This window comes from Wasmannia auropunctata, unplaced genomic scaffold (assembly GCF_000956235.1).
Source record: "Wasmannia auropunctata unplaced genomic scaffold, wasmannia.A_1.0 LD334186.1, whole genome shotgun sequence".
In the NCBI taxonomy this organism is placed as follows: domain Eukaryota; kingdom Metazoa; phylum Arthropoda; class Insecta; order Hymenoptera; family Formicidae; genus Wasmannia; species Wasmannia auropunctata.
In genome coordinates, this window is record NW_012028704.1 from 830,950 (window position 1) to 847,140 (window position 16,191).

The 16,191-nt window shown below is 38.0% G+C and overlaps 4 protein-coding genes across 5 annotated transcripts in view; 2 read left to right on the top strand and 2 right to left on the bottom strand.

Moving 5' to 3' along the window:
* Positions 1–11,342, bottom strand: part of LOC105459523 (sphingomyelin phosphodiesterase) — a 68,026-nt gene extending 56,684 nt beyond the window's left edge. The window contains exons 1-3 of one of the 2 annotated variants that reach the window (XM_011705637.1): positions 11,126–11,342; positions 10,861–11,005; positions 10,110–10,270 (exon numbers count right to left, since the gene is read on the bottom strand). The gene's annotated coding sequence lies outside the window, so the exon portion shown is untranslated. The remainder of the gene's footprint in view (positions 1–10,109; positions 10,271–10,860; positions 11,006–11,125) is intronic. The other variant, XM_011705636.1, reaches the window with a different exon arrangement.
* Positions 5,519–8,079, top strand: LOC105459519 (endocuticle structural glycoprotein SgAbd-2-like). Its single transcript, XM_011705632.1, has 4 exons — positions 5,519–5,638; positions 6,304–6,455; positions 6,623–6,770; positions 7,566–8,079. Exons 1-4 carry the CDS (start codon positions 5,534–5,536, stop codon positions 7,824–7,826), a joined length of 666 nt encoding a protein of 221 aa, XP_011703934.1. The 5' UTR covers positions 5,519–5,533; the 3' UTR covers positions 7,827–8,079.
* A 104-nt stretch (positions 11,343–11,446) lies between the features above and the next one.
* Positions 11,447–13,548, top strand: LOC105459528 (26S protease regulatory subunit 7). The gene is given in 8 exon segments (XM_011705646.1): positions 11,447–11,482; positions 11,484–11,549; positions 11,551–11,704; positions 11,788–11,825; positions 11,958–12,440; positions 12,521–12,685; positions 12,774–12,940; positions 13,016–13,548. Coding segments are annotated over 8 exon segments (1,473 nt in total). The 5' UTR covers positions 11,447–11,461; the 3' UTR covers positions 13,395–13,548.
* Positions 13,549–13,577: 29 nt separating this feature from the next.
* LOC105459527 (cytochrome P450 302a1, mitochondrial) lies at positions 13,578–15,997 on the bottom strand (the record flags this gene model as incomplete). The annotated part of the gene is made up of 6 exons (XM_011705645.1): positions 13,578–13,710; positions 13,786–13,998; positions 14,098–14,346; positions 14,492–14,645; positions 15,491–15,695; positions 15,808–15,997. Coding segments are annotated over 6 exons (1,125 nt in total), but the record flags the coding sequence as incomplete, so codon positions are not given.
* Between the last annotated feature and the right edge of the window lie 194 nt (positions 15,998–16,191).

Sequence of the window (16,191 nt, forward strand, 5' to 3'; positions counted from 1 at the left end):
AATAGTATATCTAAAATAAAATAAAAATGTGTATAGCACTCTGAGTGTGAACGACACATTAGTAAACATTTAAAAACATACATGGAAATGAGAGGTAGAAAATTAATGACAATTATCGCAAGGGAGAATTAAAATGTTTCCTCAATCCCGTAGTCGGGATTCTCATGGTAGATAGACCTCCGCGATGACAGTTAAAGTCTCCCGGCATGAATTCCTTTCTCCGCTCGTCATCTATAACGGAAAGAAAGGAAGGGCATGGCACAGCGAAGAAAGGAGACGCTTCGAATGCCAGCGAGACGACAACGCTTCGCAATTCGTTCGCGCTCGTATTGATCCGGGTATAGTCGCGATAGAAACGATCCCTAATAAGCACTTCGTCATGTGCCCACGATCATAACTATACATCCTCGCAGTCATGTCGTGACATCATCGACGTAATGTATTGCGTTCTCCGACAAATCGGTGCGAGAAACATGCGACTTCACCCTTCGTGTTGATCGTCGGAGACCTTGAAAGGCTTTCGTGATGGTGAAAGAGGGAACAAGAGGGAGGCGCAGAAGAGGAGGAAGATTTAATTGTGCTGAACACAATGAGATCGATAAAGGGAAGACGAAGATTTATAGCGAAAGATTCTGTGCATTGCACAAAATTAAAAATTTGCGAATAGAGATTACTCATATTCCACGTGATAACGAGGTAATCAAATTCTCACAATAAAAGCGACGAAGAAGCGTAAGAAGCCTCTGGAGGAATTAAGAAATTTAGATGCTGATGTCTCGTCTGTTTCAAATTCTAGAATTTCCAGTAATTAATGCACAACGGGATTAACGAAATCCCGTAGGAGAAAGTGTATTAAGGGGGAGGAAGTAGTTGTCAATCAACTGACCTTTAAATGTAAAAACTCATCTCTCTCTCTCTTTTTCTTTCTTTCGTTCTTCATGTCGTAAATTCGACTCACTCGGAAGACGTGGGTTGCGAAGTGCACGAGCAGGCGAGTGAATCACGAAGCAAAATCGGATGAAAGTCAAAGGTGAAACACCACAACGGCGAATTTTGGGCGTTGCCGCAGGCTTCCGGGCACGGAATCGATCGGGATCGAGGTCTTGATGAGAGGAGAGGACCTATTTCGTGATCACGAATCTCATCCAGGATGGTTCCAGATCCGAGGCCTGCCTCGCCTCGGGGCGTACTGAGACCCACTTGAACCCCGGTCTGACCTTTCTGGTTTTATTAGCCAAGTCGGCTTAGGTATGCCTCGTCATCATACGACGAGGCACAAAGACGCTCGTGCGCGTGTTCGAGAAGGCGCATACCTTCGGGGTCCTCCCAGGCAAGCATCCTCCTATCCGAGAATTGTGCAAACCGATCCGCGCCTTGCGATCCTCCGTCGGCTGCTGAAATTGCCCTGCTGTACCGCCTTCGCGGTCAAGATGGATCATCGATATGCTACTCATTGGCTACTGCCGCATGATTTACGAGAATTCAGTTTTATTTCGAAATTATCGGCTTATATTATTCGGTTTATCGCATTTAAATTTTTATTTTATTTTTGTCCCCGCAAAATTTATTAACTAATTTTACGCTTTACACGCTGAAAGAATGGCTTTGCTGAAAAATTTATAGATACAGATATAAGAATAATTACGTTGGATCATCTAAATAATTAACCTCAAGTTGATTGTTAGAATATAATTATTTTCAGATTTATATCTATAATTATTATATATTTAAAAAAACCATTCTTTTCGTGTTAACTTTAAAAAATGTTACAGTTCTTTTAAATGTAAATTCAAATAAAACTAGTCTTGGAAGTATAGGCTTCCCAAATAAAAGAAACACAGATAGGAAGGTGCTTTTTATCCTTTCAAAATTGATGACCTCTGTTGCTTGCAGATTTTAAAGCCCACTGAATGTCTAGCAAGTTCATCTGTCAATTTTCAGAAAAATATTATTCTCGAGGAATTGGACATAATAGTGACAGGTACAGGAATAGGCAAGAAACAATGTAGCCGAAGCAAAATGATCACGATGTAATTCGAGTGGCCTATGCACGATTAATGACGACAGATTACGTCTTCGACGTCGCAGTTTTACTCTTGGTACAGGATAATTCATACGCAACGCACCATGCAATAAACTTGCGGCTATCTGTAGCTGCAAAAGCGTTAGATCGGATAGATACGTAGAGATAACGTCCAAAGGGAATAATATTCCCGCTGCGTAACAGTGACAAATGACGGATACGAGAGACTTTAACGCCCGATAAATCAGCGCTCGCGACAGAGCGCCGGCGACGTTCCGGCTGGTATTAATCGCCGCGTACGGCGGGAACGTGTAAATTTATGATTTCGCGGACTCCGGGGTGTGCAGCGCGCAGTCAGATGTATTTACGACGAAAGTGAGCTGAAGAGACGTTACTCTCGTCCAGCGGTGAGCGCTTAATGAAAATTGTGAATACCACTTACTCGACGGCATTTCGCAGGTTTCGACGCGTTATTTACTACAATGTGTGCACTTGCGCGTGTTACCGGCGTACCGTACGGTACTCGGCCAGGCAAATCGCTTGGCAAGCGTCAAGTTTATATCTAACGTGCATTAAACTCGGGGGAAGAAGAGTTTACCTTGTGCGCACATGTTACTTTGCAACACAGATACACACAACACTCAGTATCGCTCCTAGCTCTCCAGGCTCTAAGGACCGGGTAGAGTTGCCGGCTGCATAATCTCAGATTCCTCGATTCCACCGTCCCTTTCCTGCCTAGCGTATATTACCTATTGCGCAAAAGTCGACGAACGCTAGAATTACCCGGCTTTGCACGCACGTATTTTGTTCGAACGCGACGACAAAGTAAGCTAGTTAAGGATTTAAACGTAGCATGATTTATGAAGATGTTGCGATTACTTAAAAGATGCAATTTGGAAAAAGAAGTGTCTGTAAGAACAATATATTGCACCAATCGATCCCAATTAGTGCTCTAATTATATATTATATTTATTTGAAGTTCACTCAAATTAGATATTTTTAACCGATAAAGAATCCATATAAATAATTAAACAAATTACGAGCATAATAAACTATGAATCGGAAGAGGCTCTCCAGAAAGAGCATATACATTAGATATATATGTATATGGAAAATTTGTTATTACTATAAATTTTATTGATATAAGTATTTAATTCTGTTATAATATATGGATCAATTAATGTGTCTGACGTGTCTCGTAATGTCAATATCGAATACAGTAAACGGCCCGTAAACGTACTTCGATATTTGATTGCAAGAAGTCTCAGTGATGATATAAGTTGACATTTACCCCCGTTTAGACCGCGTCGATAGGACAAATCGGTAAGTAATGATGCACTTTTCAACCGGTTGGCCGAACGGTAATCGTCCGTGGAAAATGATGAATAGCCGGCTTTCCACGGGCAGCGGTCGACTCTGCGCATTGTGCGCGGTGCGCATTGCCGTGGATAAGCGCGGTATCCATATCACGTATATACATCGCGCATCAACTTCAGCACAAGCGATTTGACTTGTCTGCACGATTCCGGCTGGCGAATCGCGTATGCACCGAGTCGCGGATTCGATTGCGGTCTTACCTAGGAGATATTACGACTTCGCGTGCAATTATACACGCGTATATCGAGATCTTTGCACGGATGGAAGCGTTTACTCTGTTCTAGGAGCGATCACATCTCGTGAGGAATTACGCGCTGGGATTTCGACAAATGTAGAAAAGATGAGATACTTGCGTAAAAAGTAAATGACTTGCGATGACGGTGGAGAGGAGCCCGAATGAATATTAATAAAACGAAAGGGATTATCTTCTACACACGTATAGTGCACAATAAAGACAAATTTACCAATTAATATATAATTAAAAGACTAAAACAATTCATAAATGTTATAATTTTCATTGTTACATTCTTTAATTTTCAATATACTAATTGGACACCAATTTTTCTTCATATAAAACTATGTATATGATCCCCATATAAGTATTTAATGAAGTTATTATTGCACACACAGTATCCGTAACAACCGTCCATGCAAAGTGCTATTGTTTCTTCTTCTCGGATCAAAGAATTTATATGTAAAGAAGAGATGTGAATTCTCAAGGTTGCGAGGGAGAATCTGAGCGCGTAGATTTCTCGCGAGGCATATCGGTGTGTAACCGTCATTACGTAACGCTCTCGATACACGTGACGAAATCAGGTGCATGAATGGGTATCTTATGGTGCATTGTTTCTGATTTGTCTATTTTGCAGTTGCATTGCCACACGCAAGAGCGTAGATGCAGCGATGGTGGATCATAAACGTGTGCACGAATCGACAGGTGGATTACGCTCTCCCTCTCTCTCTATCTTTCCTCTCCTCTCTCCCTTTAATCGTTTTGAAAGTAATCGGAGGACAATACGACAACGCGATCACACATATTTAGGATCTCGGCCACGAGAAACGAAAGCTACGTGACAGATATGAAAAAAATGAAATCATCGCTGCCGATTACGTCGCGCCCATTCGACGGTCTCGCCCGGTTCTCGAACTCAAACCGACACTCGTCGCATCTGTTGTCGGCCGACGTTGCCCGCGGCCGCGTGGGATTTACACATATACATAGAGTACCCGTGTCCCGCATTTCTTTAATGCAAATGCGCACAATACCGACTGTCATGAGCGGCATAACATTTAAATTTATTGGGACTCGCCGATACGATCGGGAGAAAACGCTACTCTTACCTATGTTCCTTTTACATTTACAAAGGCGAATGCTCTGTGCATTATTTATAGACCTTGCGTGATATTTTCGCACGATTAGTAACTAAATTTAATGAGTTTGATAATCGCCTCTATGTAATCTCTCTTTCAACAAAAGTAGATACACAGTATTATGTACAGTCATCACGTGAGTCTAATCTTTATTATTGAAGTTACATTCATGACATTTCCGTTAAGAAAAAATCGTTAGATTATTCAATGATCCGATTATAAAAATATCTATTGCTCGTTTAATAAAACAATCGCTGACAAATGAAGAGTCGCCTTCATCGAGAATACGCAAAATATGAAGCTGCGTGCATGTTTATCATCCAGTATCATCACTATATACGCTATATACAATGACACCCACATCGTCGTCTCTCGCAGCGACAACGATACGTTAACGAATGACTTTATTAAATTGAAACAGTAGCCAGCGTGGGCATTCGCGAATACATACGTATATGTATGCCAGCAATTAATTGGTTTGCCGATGAATTAAATTTGCGCGAGCGATCGGCGGTGGCACGTCGGCAACTCGTTCGATCATGTAAGGCGTAGCCGCCGCGGCCGGCTGCTGGGATGCCGCGGCGACGACGCCGTGCATGCACGTTTGGGGTTGCGAGGTGGGGCGAGGATGCGAGGGCGACGAGGGATCCCCGACGGAGGAGAATGCTCCTCTCCCGGGTACGAGCGAGCGAGTGAACGAGCGATTCTACGCAGAAATCGGGAGAATGGGAAGGGAAGATCCTCTTGGGTGTCTTCATATAAATGACGACGGTGCTCGCGGCACGGGATCACAGATTCGATCTCGTTCAAATCGACAAAGCCGTACACGAACCGCCGATAATCGTCGTCATCGTCATGCAGTATTTAGTGAGTGATCTGTCTCGTCGAGGCCATTGACAATTTTTTGGATATCGATCGTTCTCCTCCCGCGACCGCGTTCGCTTTTTGTGTTTTCTTCTTTTTTTTACTTTTCTCTTTTTTATTTTTTATAATTATTGGTGGACGCGCGATGATCGGTGAATGTATCGGTGGACGAGAAAAACGTTTTTTTTTCTGCTAAATCTCAATTCCGATTGCACAAGGATCGTATCCCGATAGCGAAACATTCCGCATTTGGTGGTAATTCACGTGGGATATAGAACGCGAGTATATCAGTTGTCTCTAAATAACTAAAGCTTCTAAATAATTGGTTTCTGACTTGAACAAATGTTGGGAAATGTGACACTCTTCGAAATCTTCAGTAATAAAAACAAAAAAAAATACCGCAAATACGCGAGTTTTTATATAGCTATGTATATAGAGTTCGAAAAAAAAAAATAAAACAGTGTGTTATATATTCTACAATTTATAAACTGCATCAGTACACTTCAGCTTTAATTTTATATTAATGTATTAAAAATATATCTTTATATTTAGAAAATAATATTCACAAAATAAATATTATTTTATAAATAAATAATAAATATAAAAAATATATTTTAAAATATTTTTGTGTGTTAATTCGTCGAATAAAAACATCAATATGATTGCAGATCTTGGCCTTTGCAGTTTTCGGCTGCGTCTTTGGACAATTCGGATCGTACCGCGGCTTTCCCAGCCAAAATGCATATAGAGCAACGCCGAGGCCCTATCAACCGCAACCGCAGCCGCAGCCGCAGCCGCAGTATACGCAGCCGCAATACACGTATGACATCTGTAATCTATATGACAAGCTGCTAAAATCTCAATATTTCAATTTAATTGAAATATCGATTGATTGAAATATATTATTGTTATATATAAGTTTTAAAAATAAAAGCGTTTAAAATTAAAGGCTGAATGAAATAATATGGTTTCGATTTTTCGCCGTAGGTCTGGAGCAAGACCGTTCATAGGCATTCGAAGCCAGCATAAGGATACATCGCCGGACGGATCTTATACTTACGGCTATGAAACTGAAAATGGAATTTCAGTCTCTGAAAGGGGATATTCTCAAGCCGGACCTCAGGGTCAAACGGAGGTAAAATAATTATCCTATTGTTTAATATATGTTTAATACGTCTAATCTAATTTCGAAAGATTCAATTGTATTCAGAAAGTTACATACTAGAAGAAACTTGATTCTTTATTTTGAAGTTATCAAAAATTAAATTAAACGTTTAATTAAAATTTTATAAGTTGTCTTTCATAATTAATTATTACTATATAATCGTTAAGAATACTGAATATTTATTATTGTTACGTTTTAATAATATCGACTAACGTTAATATAACTATTAACAATCAAATTAATACTTGAATAAAACATTTTTGTAAAAAACTTTTACAAAAATTTTTTTGAAGAAATTCTAAATTTATCACAGAAATTTTCATTAAATTCCTGTATTTGTATAGCAGATGTGACGGATATTGCATCATCTAACAGAAATTAATAATTATGTATGGGTATTATGTAATATGCAAATATTATTTCTCCATACTATAATTTCAATAAGCACTTCCTTTCTCTTTAGAAATTAATGAGCTCTGCTGTTATTTCTAATATATATTTATTACTATTTATTATTTTTAATAATTTTTTTGTTACATTTTTATCGGCAAAAGTTTTTATATTTTCCATTCTTTAGTCTTTTATTAAAGACTTGTCTCACTGATGTAGCGGTCGAATTCAGCTTCTTAAGAATTTGAGAAAACTCCAGTCACAATACTGTTGCAAGTGAATTTATATCACACTCAATTATATTCGAATAAAATGTAAAAAAAAGATTTCTCAAGTTTTAATTGGCGCATCTATCTCTTAATTCGATTCATACAGGTGGTCCAAGGAAGCTTTTCGTATAACGCACCCGACGGAACCCCTATTACCATCCAGTATACGGCCGATGAGAATGGTTTTCACGCTGAGGGTGCCCATATTCCCACGCCTCCCCCCATCCCGGAAGCTATTAGAAGAGCGCTCGCGGCAAATCCGCCCGGGCCCGATGACGAGAAGTACGACCGCGAGTACGACCGGCAACCCTTCCAGCAGAGATTCGGCGGATCGTCATACAATGCCAATTCATTCCGGAGATTCTAGTTTTACTGTATGAACCGCGAAATCCTTCACGGTGCATCCACGACCAGCACAGTCCAGCGAATCCGCTGGAGGGAGGCTCGGCTAGATATCGATACATGTGACGGCTTCGAGTCATTCTTTTTTCCCTCCCCCGCCTCTAATGCAAAGTGATACGTGTATATAGGACACAGTATGGTGGATAACAAAACAATATCGATCCCTACATAAAATATAACTGCCGTTACGTAATAAATCAATATATGTATTGTTTCTATTTGTTGTCGAATTTATTTCTCGCCCTTCCTATCCTGCGTTTGCATTGGCATTGAGAAGAATGGACAATTCATCATTGTCATCAGTTGTACGTTCTCTTCGTTTTCTCGTTTATAAATGTATAACTTTATGTCGAATTTATGTGCAATCCGACAAAAGTTATGAACTGATCGCGTACTCAATTGTTTTTTATTTATTTAAAGATGTTTCGTGGGAAGAGTCATGCACCGCGAATGTTTTGCATTCTGGGGAGATTTTTATGGCGAGCGCTAGCATGCACCCATCCGTTCGTCGTGTCGCGTTCCCACGAAAAATGGCGGATGACGTGGAATAATAATGAGATTGTGGTTCCAGGGAAGGAAAGAGCGCTTAATGTCAATCTCCACCCACGTCGGCCACGTGATGACATATTGCGCAAATTTTCATTCGGAATAACGCGGAGTCCCGCGGGCAATGCAGAATTTCGTAGGGACACGGTCCAGTTTGATTAAAGAACGACAGCTTCGAAAAGTCGCTTTTCGTCTATCTGACCTGACACAGTGACATACATCGACGGTGAGAAAATGCCAGTTTTACAGGCACGGTAACGCTGCAGCGCCGTTGCATCATCTCTGTGCACGCCGAGCGAGCACTCATTCGTATCTTGCGCGGCTTGCTCGTCTGTAATTTGCCGCAAAACTTGGGATCTAATAAACGTAATATAGTTGACGTGCGATTACACTTTTCATGAAGCTGCTACCGCTCTGTTTATTTATATACTTTATAGCGTCGCGCGAGAAAAGAATGTGCACGATCGTGTTTTATGAATGAACGCAAAAATGTTTCGCTAAAAGTCACTATATCTCGATTGTTCCTCTGTGAGATAATACGATGACGCTTATTATAATTAAACACAATTAACGCTGTGACGGGTGGCAAACTCTTGTAAAATTCATTTCCTCGCGGTAAATCATTAACTTTTCTCGCGGGTCAGAATGATGCACGTAAATTTTGCGATTATCTTTATGATCGTGAGTGAAGGCGGTATGTGAAGTTCAACTCCGCCAACGGCTGTTTAAAAATCCGCAGCGAAATCAGCTGAAACGTTTGAACCTTTCACGCCGCGCAAACGGCGCTTCATACTCGTCTTCTTACGATTCTAATATTCTTCTCATTTTTCAGATTCAAATTTGTGATGCAAAAATTAATACGGTTTACAGAAAATAATATATAATTATATAGCAAATAGTTTATCATGAATTTATATGAAACATAGAGTTACGTTAAATTACATTTTTTCTTTTAAATCTATGTAATAAAAAAATATATAATTTTCCCGTAGAATAGATATAAAAATATCGAAATTATTGCATATTCATATATAAAAATTTTGTTATATAAAAATAGATTTTAATTGATAATTTAAAAGAAAAATGAAATTTAATAGGATTCATGTTTCGTCGTTATAGATTTCTTTGTGAAAAAAATTTATGCGTTGATTTTTCACGCCTCAATGAAGAATCCTGCCGGAAGTTGAAATGGTCGAAAATAAATCGCGGAGTAAAAGGCTCACAATAAACGAGGCTACAGGCACCCTGACCTCTCTAATATGCAACACGAGAGGATGAGAGAGCGCATATAGTTGAAGTTCGCGTGCACCACGCCTGCAGCGAGCGCTAGCTCATACGAAGGTGCGTTTATTGTATAGCGAACGTGTATAAATTCGTCGCTGCAATAAATCTACAAGAATTGCAATTCAAAATTAGATTCATTTTCTTCATTACGTGTCATTGCTTCACCTTTGAAAACTTGTTTAGTTTGTGAATTTCTACCTATCTTTTTGCTGTTCGAGCTCTGCTTTTTAGAGCAGATGCTTTGTAAATTCTTATTTAACTTTTCAAGTGACGAAAAAAATTTTTTTCAGTGGACTAAAAAAAAGAAAAAAAAAAGAAGAAACGTTACGCATCGTAATTGAGGCGCGCAAATGCACCTGAAATGAATCATAGCGAGCGAATAGGGTGGGATGGGTACAGGTGAAAGTGTTGTACGCACATCTCGGCCTCTCTTTCGTTACTTCGCATTCTTCCACGCATCATCCCGGTCAAGGACCGTCCGCCCGGCGCATACGGCGCGACTTGGGCGGTTCTGCACTTCCTTCGAAAGGTTCGATCGGACCGTCACACGAGATGCAGGTGTGTGTACGAATGTATGAGCTAAAGAGAGAAAAAAAAAGAGAAAATAAGTAAGCAGAGCGGGATGAACTGACTTAAGATGTGCCAACTATTCAAATACGAATTGGATCGAATTAGGTATAAGACTAAATTAAATAATAATGAGCTGTAAGTATTGATAATAAAATAAACTGTATCAGTTTATATTTTCATTACTATATAGGTAATGTATGTTGTTGAACTACAGTTAAAATACTTTAATAATTAATTCATCTATATGATTTTTGGCTAATTGGTTCAGTTATTGCAATAATATATTTTCATTAATAATCAATTTTATATTAAATATTCATATTACCTTAAAATAAATTTACATTATACAATCAATATTATTTTTCTTACATTAAAATCTTTTATTTATTATCAATGCGTTAAAATTTAATTAACCAATAATAATTATATTGTTAATTATAAGATTTATATATTTCAATGATTCAATACAATATAATAATTAATTCAGGTTAAATTTTATCAATTTGATTCGATATCGCGATTCAGAAAAAAAAAGATTTAATTTGATTCGGTGTTAAAATTCGAAAATTTAATTAATTCGCATATCTCTTAAAACACACCCCAATTTTGCAATCCGTTTATAACTTGATGCTTCTAATTTCAATTTTTCTGATAACAATAAATACATATATATCATCCACTCGCGTCGTGTGATCTCTTCACACTTATATTGTTTTCGATCATCTTATTTTCGAGTCTTCATCTCTTCGCGTTAACAATATTTAATAGTTAATAATAAATTAAACGGAACACATGTGGGGAATAATAATAATTAGATAAAAAATGTAAATATTTCCAAAAAATTCGTGAAAAAACAGAACGTACCTCAATAATAGTCTCGAAGTTACGCCGCAAAAGATTTTACGCGATTTCTTTATATAATATAATCACTCTAACAATTGAGTTATTACTTTGAGTTAATTATTTTACGTAATAATATACAATATTACTTAGCACAACTGGAAAAAATTTTCGTACACTGAAACACATCAAGGTTAACACCGCAGTACCGCACAAAAATGGCACGATTCTTGTTTTTCTTCAGAGTATGTTCAAGTGCCATCTGCAGAGAGCGGAGGTAATTATAAATCATCGATTTCTTGTCGGTAAATTCAGATTTACCGTTCGTTACAGAATGAAAGTTGAATTCGTTCCCAATAGATGTCTCTTCGCAGATTTTTTCTCTGCTGATTTCGCTTGTAATCAGAAGGAACGTAACCTCAAAGGGGCTCCGGCGATCAGGAGTATCGAGACTGTCAACGTCAAACGTCGCGAATAACGAACGTCGAAGGCGTGAAGGTGTGAACAAATAGGATTTAACAAGAGCGAAGATGCCGGATCATCTAGGAGAAGATATGCGAAAGGTGAAGAATGAGGAGGAGAAGGAAGAGAAGGAGATAAAATGTGAGTTCCCTTTTCAGCGATTCTCTTTACTATCCACTTTGTCATAATTCTTATTTCCTAAAGGCTATCTTCTCAATTTTCAGCACTGGATGAAGGCGACATCGCTTTATTGAAGACTTATGTAAGTTAATCATCGTTATACTGTTGTTAAAAGAGATATTTGAAATCAAGATATGTGGAGATGAATGCTCATTTGTCATATGATTGTCATGTCTAGAGTCCCTGTAAATTTTTGTTTTAATTTTTCATTTAGGGCCAAGGACAATATACGAAGAGTATTAAGGCTATCGAGGAGGACATCCAAACAATTATCAAACGTGTGAACGAGTTAACCGGGATCAAGGAGTCCGATACTGGCCTGGCACCACCCGCACTCTGGGACTTGGCGGCCGACAAGCAAACTCTGCAAAATGAGCAACCTCTGCAAGTGGCGCGCTGTACCAAAATCATAAATGCGGATTCGGACGATCCGAAGTATATAATAAACGTGAAGCAGTTTGCGAAGTTCGTAGTCGACTTGGCAGATTCTGTAGCGCCGACGGACATAGAGGAGGGCATGAGAGTGGGAGTGGATCGCAACAAGTATCAAATTCATATCCCTCTGCCATCCAAAATCGATCCCACTGTGACGATGATGCAAGTGGAGGAGAAACCTGATGTCACCTACAGCGACGTTGGTGGCTGCAAAGAGCAAATCGAGAAATTGAGAGAAGTCGTCGAGACGCCATTGTTGCACGTTGGTTTATTAGTCATACTATTAGCGATTCATTGACAAAGTGTAGAAAATAACGAAGTATAACGAAGATATAATTGCAGCCGGAGAAGTTTGTCAACCTTGGTATCGAGCCGCCAAAAGGTGTTTTGTTGTTTGGACCCCCAGGTACAGGAAAGACTTTATGCGCCAGGGCGGTGGCTAACAGGACAGATGCCTGCTTCATTCGTGTCATTGGTTCAGAATTAGTTCAAAAATATGTTGGTGAGGTACGTTAGGTGCTGTGTGCGAGGAAGGAATTTAAAGCAAGCAAAAATAAAATTTATGTGAATAACATATACAATTTTTCTTTCTCAGGGTGCTAGAATGGTGAGAGAACTATTCGAGATGGCGCGAAGTAAAAAGGCCTGTTTGATCTTCTTCGACGAAATCGACGCCATCGGCGGTGCCCGTTTCGATGATGGTGCCGGCGGTGATAACGAAGTCCAACGTACCATGTTGGAATTAATAAATCAATTAGATGGGTAAGAGTTGCCCTAAATCTTTAAAGAGCTGTATCTGATTATTTCACGACTTATCTCCGAATTTTTTTTTTTCAGATTTGATCCGCGAGGTAATATAAAGGTTCTAATGGCAACGAATAGGCCAGACACGTTGGATCCCGCGCTAATGCGACCGGGTCGTCTGGATAGAAAGATAGAATTTGGACTGCCGGATCTTGAGGGACGCACGCATATTTTCAAGATTCATGCGCGCTCGATGAGCGTCGAGAGGGACATCAGATTCGAGTTGCTCGCTCGTTTGTGTCCCAACAGCACGGGCGCTGAAATACGATCGGTCTGTACCGAGGCTGGTATGTTCGCGATCCGTGCACGACGCAAGGTTGCCACAGAGAAGGACTTCCTCGAGGCGGTTAACAAGGTCATCAAATCGTACGCCAAGTTCTCTGCAACGCCAAAATACATGACCTACAATTAGAAGATCGCATTTGCAGTTTGTTTAATTTTCGTGTTCGATAAGTTATTATCAGCGCGTCGCATAAATCCGGTAATTATTTCTATTGCTGTATCTAATTAGTCAAGAAGCAACTTTATTCTCAAGTAGAACATAATAAACGTTGTTTTTTGACAAACCTTTCTGAGATTTCTCTGTTCTCGTAATTCCAAATGATTTTTTTTTTTTACGCATGTAGACTTTCGAATCTTAATTTAATAGGCCCATCAGGTTTATTGATTAATAACGAAACTGAATCAAGGGTCTCTCCGCACCATGTAAATCTCAGGTTTCTGCAGATCTGCAAAGAATTCGTTGAAACATACGATTGTGCATTACGATATTATTAAGAATGAATCTTAAGACGCATTCTTACTCGGAGTAAGACAACTTGCAAATTTTGTTCCGCGAATCGTCTTGCAATGCACGATCGCGGACCGTGGCCAAAGGGCAGTACAGTATACGGATTGATAGACTTTTCTTTCAGCTTGTTATTATCGCGCAACCATCTCTCGGGTTTGAATGAATTTGGTTTGTCGAAATACTCGGGAAGCCGACAAATCACTTGATTTTGCGTAACAACCACAGTCTGAAACATTTCAATAAAATTTTCTCTTACTAAAGAATCTGTTTCTTACATCACTTAAAAAAATAAATCATTTATTCGTTAACAAAAAATAGAAAATACTCCTTTGGGAACGCGATATCCGCTCAGAATCACGTCAGTTTGCAGGATACGACCTATCCCTACGCTGATAGGATTTAGCCTGAGAGTTTCTTTTATAACTGCTTTGGTGTACGTAGCGTTCTTCAGTGTCTCCGCCGTTATCGGAGACATAGGATCCGTTAACAAAGCCGCAGCCTCCGATCTTAGCTTTTCTTGAACACTTGCATTTCTTGCAAGGTGATACAAGGCGAACGACATGCTGTATGTCGTCTAAAAATAATACGAAACTTATATTTATAATATTTTCTTCTTACTACAATTCCTTTGTTATAACTATATTTAACCGCAAGTTGATTAATTCCATGTAAAACGTATAATTAAAATATGTGATACCTGAATTCCATTAAAAACTTACGGTATCTACACCAGCGAGCAACATATCACACGCCATACCCACGACATCTTTGATGTCTAAAGCATCATTTTTCAAATATTCCTCGAGAAGAGATTGTTTCCTATGTATCAACACATCTCGATTTCTCTGAGAGATAACCATTTCCAGCGCTATTCTGAGATATCCGAAAAAAGTTATAAGTTGCGACAGAATTGTGTAAATCATAAAGATTTTAACAGAGATTTATGTCATTATCATGAATTGTCATTATCTTCCATAAATAATGCAAATATTTGTTGCGACATGAAAAAAAAATTACTTAAAAATAAAACGGTAAAATCAAATAAATTAATCATGGTTTATTTATTAACAGTTTAACTAATTTTAAAACCTTATTTTGAAAAGTTCAGAGAATTTACATGTATAAAATTTATTTAAACTTATAAATATTTAATAATAATAACATTATCTTCATATGTTTAAAAAATCTATTATACAGTTTTATTTGAATTTATCGTTTATCCTTTTATTTAAACAATATCTTGAATATTCAATATACAATATACAATATCTTTATATAATTTTTTTAATACAATTTCTTTTATACAATATTGGAATATATCGAGTATATACTCGATATATTTTATTTTTGAGTATTATAAAATCTTTAAGTCTTTGAATTTTATCAAAGTAAGATTTAAAAATTAATTGATGGAAATGATAAAAATGATTAATTACTTTATTTAAATAATCTACTTTTCTCTCTTGTTTTGATAATTAATTTTACTGTTTTACAAAAATCTATTTTAATGCATTACTGGTATCATTGACAAATTTTACTAGTTCCACAGACTCCGTTTATATCAGCCACGTGTCATTAATGTTAACTGCAGAAAATAGTAATGCAAACTTTAAATTTTGCATTATTTATGAAAAAATCAATTATTTCATCTAATGATTTAAAGTCATTGCAATTAATACTTTATGTCTGCATTACTGAATAACTTATTGCGCACTCACTCTTCCATGTAATTTTGCGCCTTGCGCAATTTTCGATATGCTGGTGTTTCGAAAAATCGCCAAATCATGGGGCCATTATCTAATGTTAAAATTAGGCTGTTTGTCATAAACGCTGCTTCGATTAGCCTTGAACTACGGGAATGCGGATGTTTTTCTTCTTCCGATAGACTTCGCATCTTTACATCAAAAGCCACGAGACAAGTCACTGAAAATTAATTATGACAATGCAAATTTTTTTTATTAATGTATCAATATTTTTTACTAAAACTAGTAACGCTAATAGAATAATTATTTATCTGGATATATAAGGCTAATACGTTCGAGGAAGAGATGTGAGAATAAAGATAGAAAATCGTTGGGTTTCTCGTGGGAGCAGAGCCGCACAAACTCCTGGACAACTGCGTCCGTATCCTCCAGATAATTGACAACATTGCATGGTTTGCTAAGGACCTTCTGAAATTCGCGACGTATTCTCCACCACTCGGTGCCGTTTCTGAGTAAAATATTAAATCATTAATCTTCGTTCTTTAATTTTGATGTCAGAAGGATTACGAAGCGATTTTACTTACATTGAGAAAAAAAATTGATTGAAAAACGCAAAATTTGTTTTTATCTTACCAAAATATTTAGTCCGATACGATCAACTAAACGTTACTACAATGACACAAAACAATTTGTTATTATTATAAACAAAATACTAT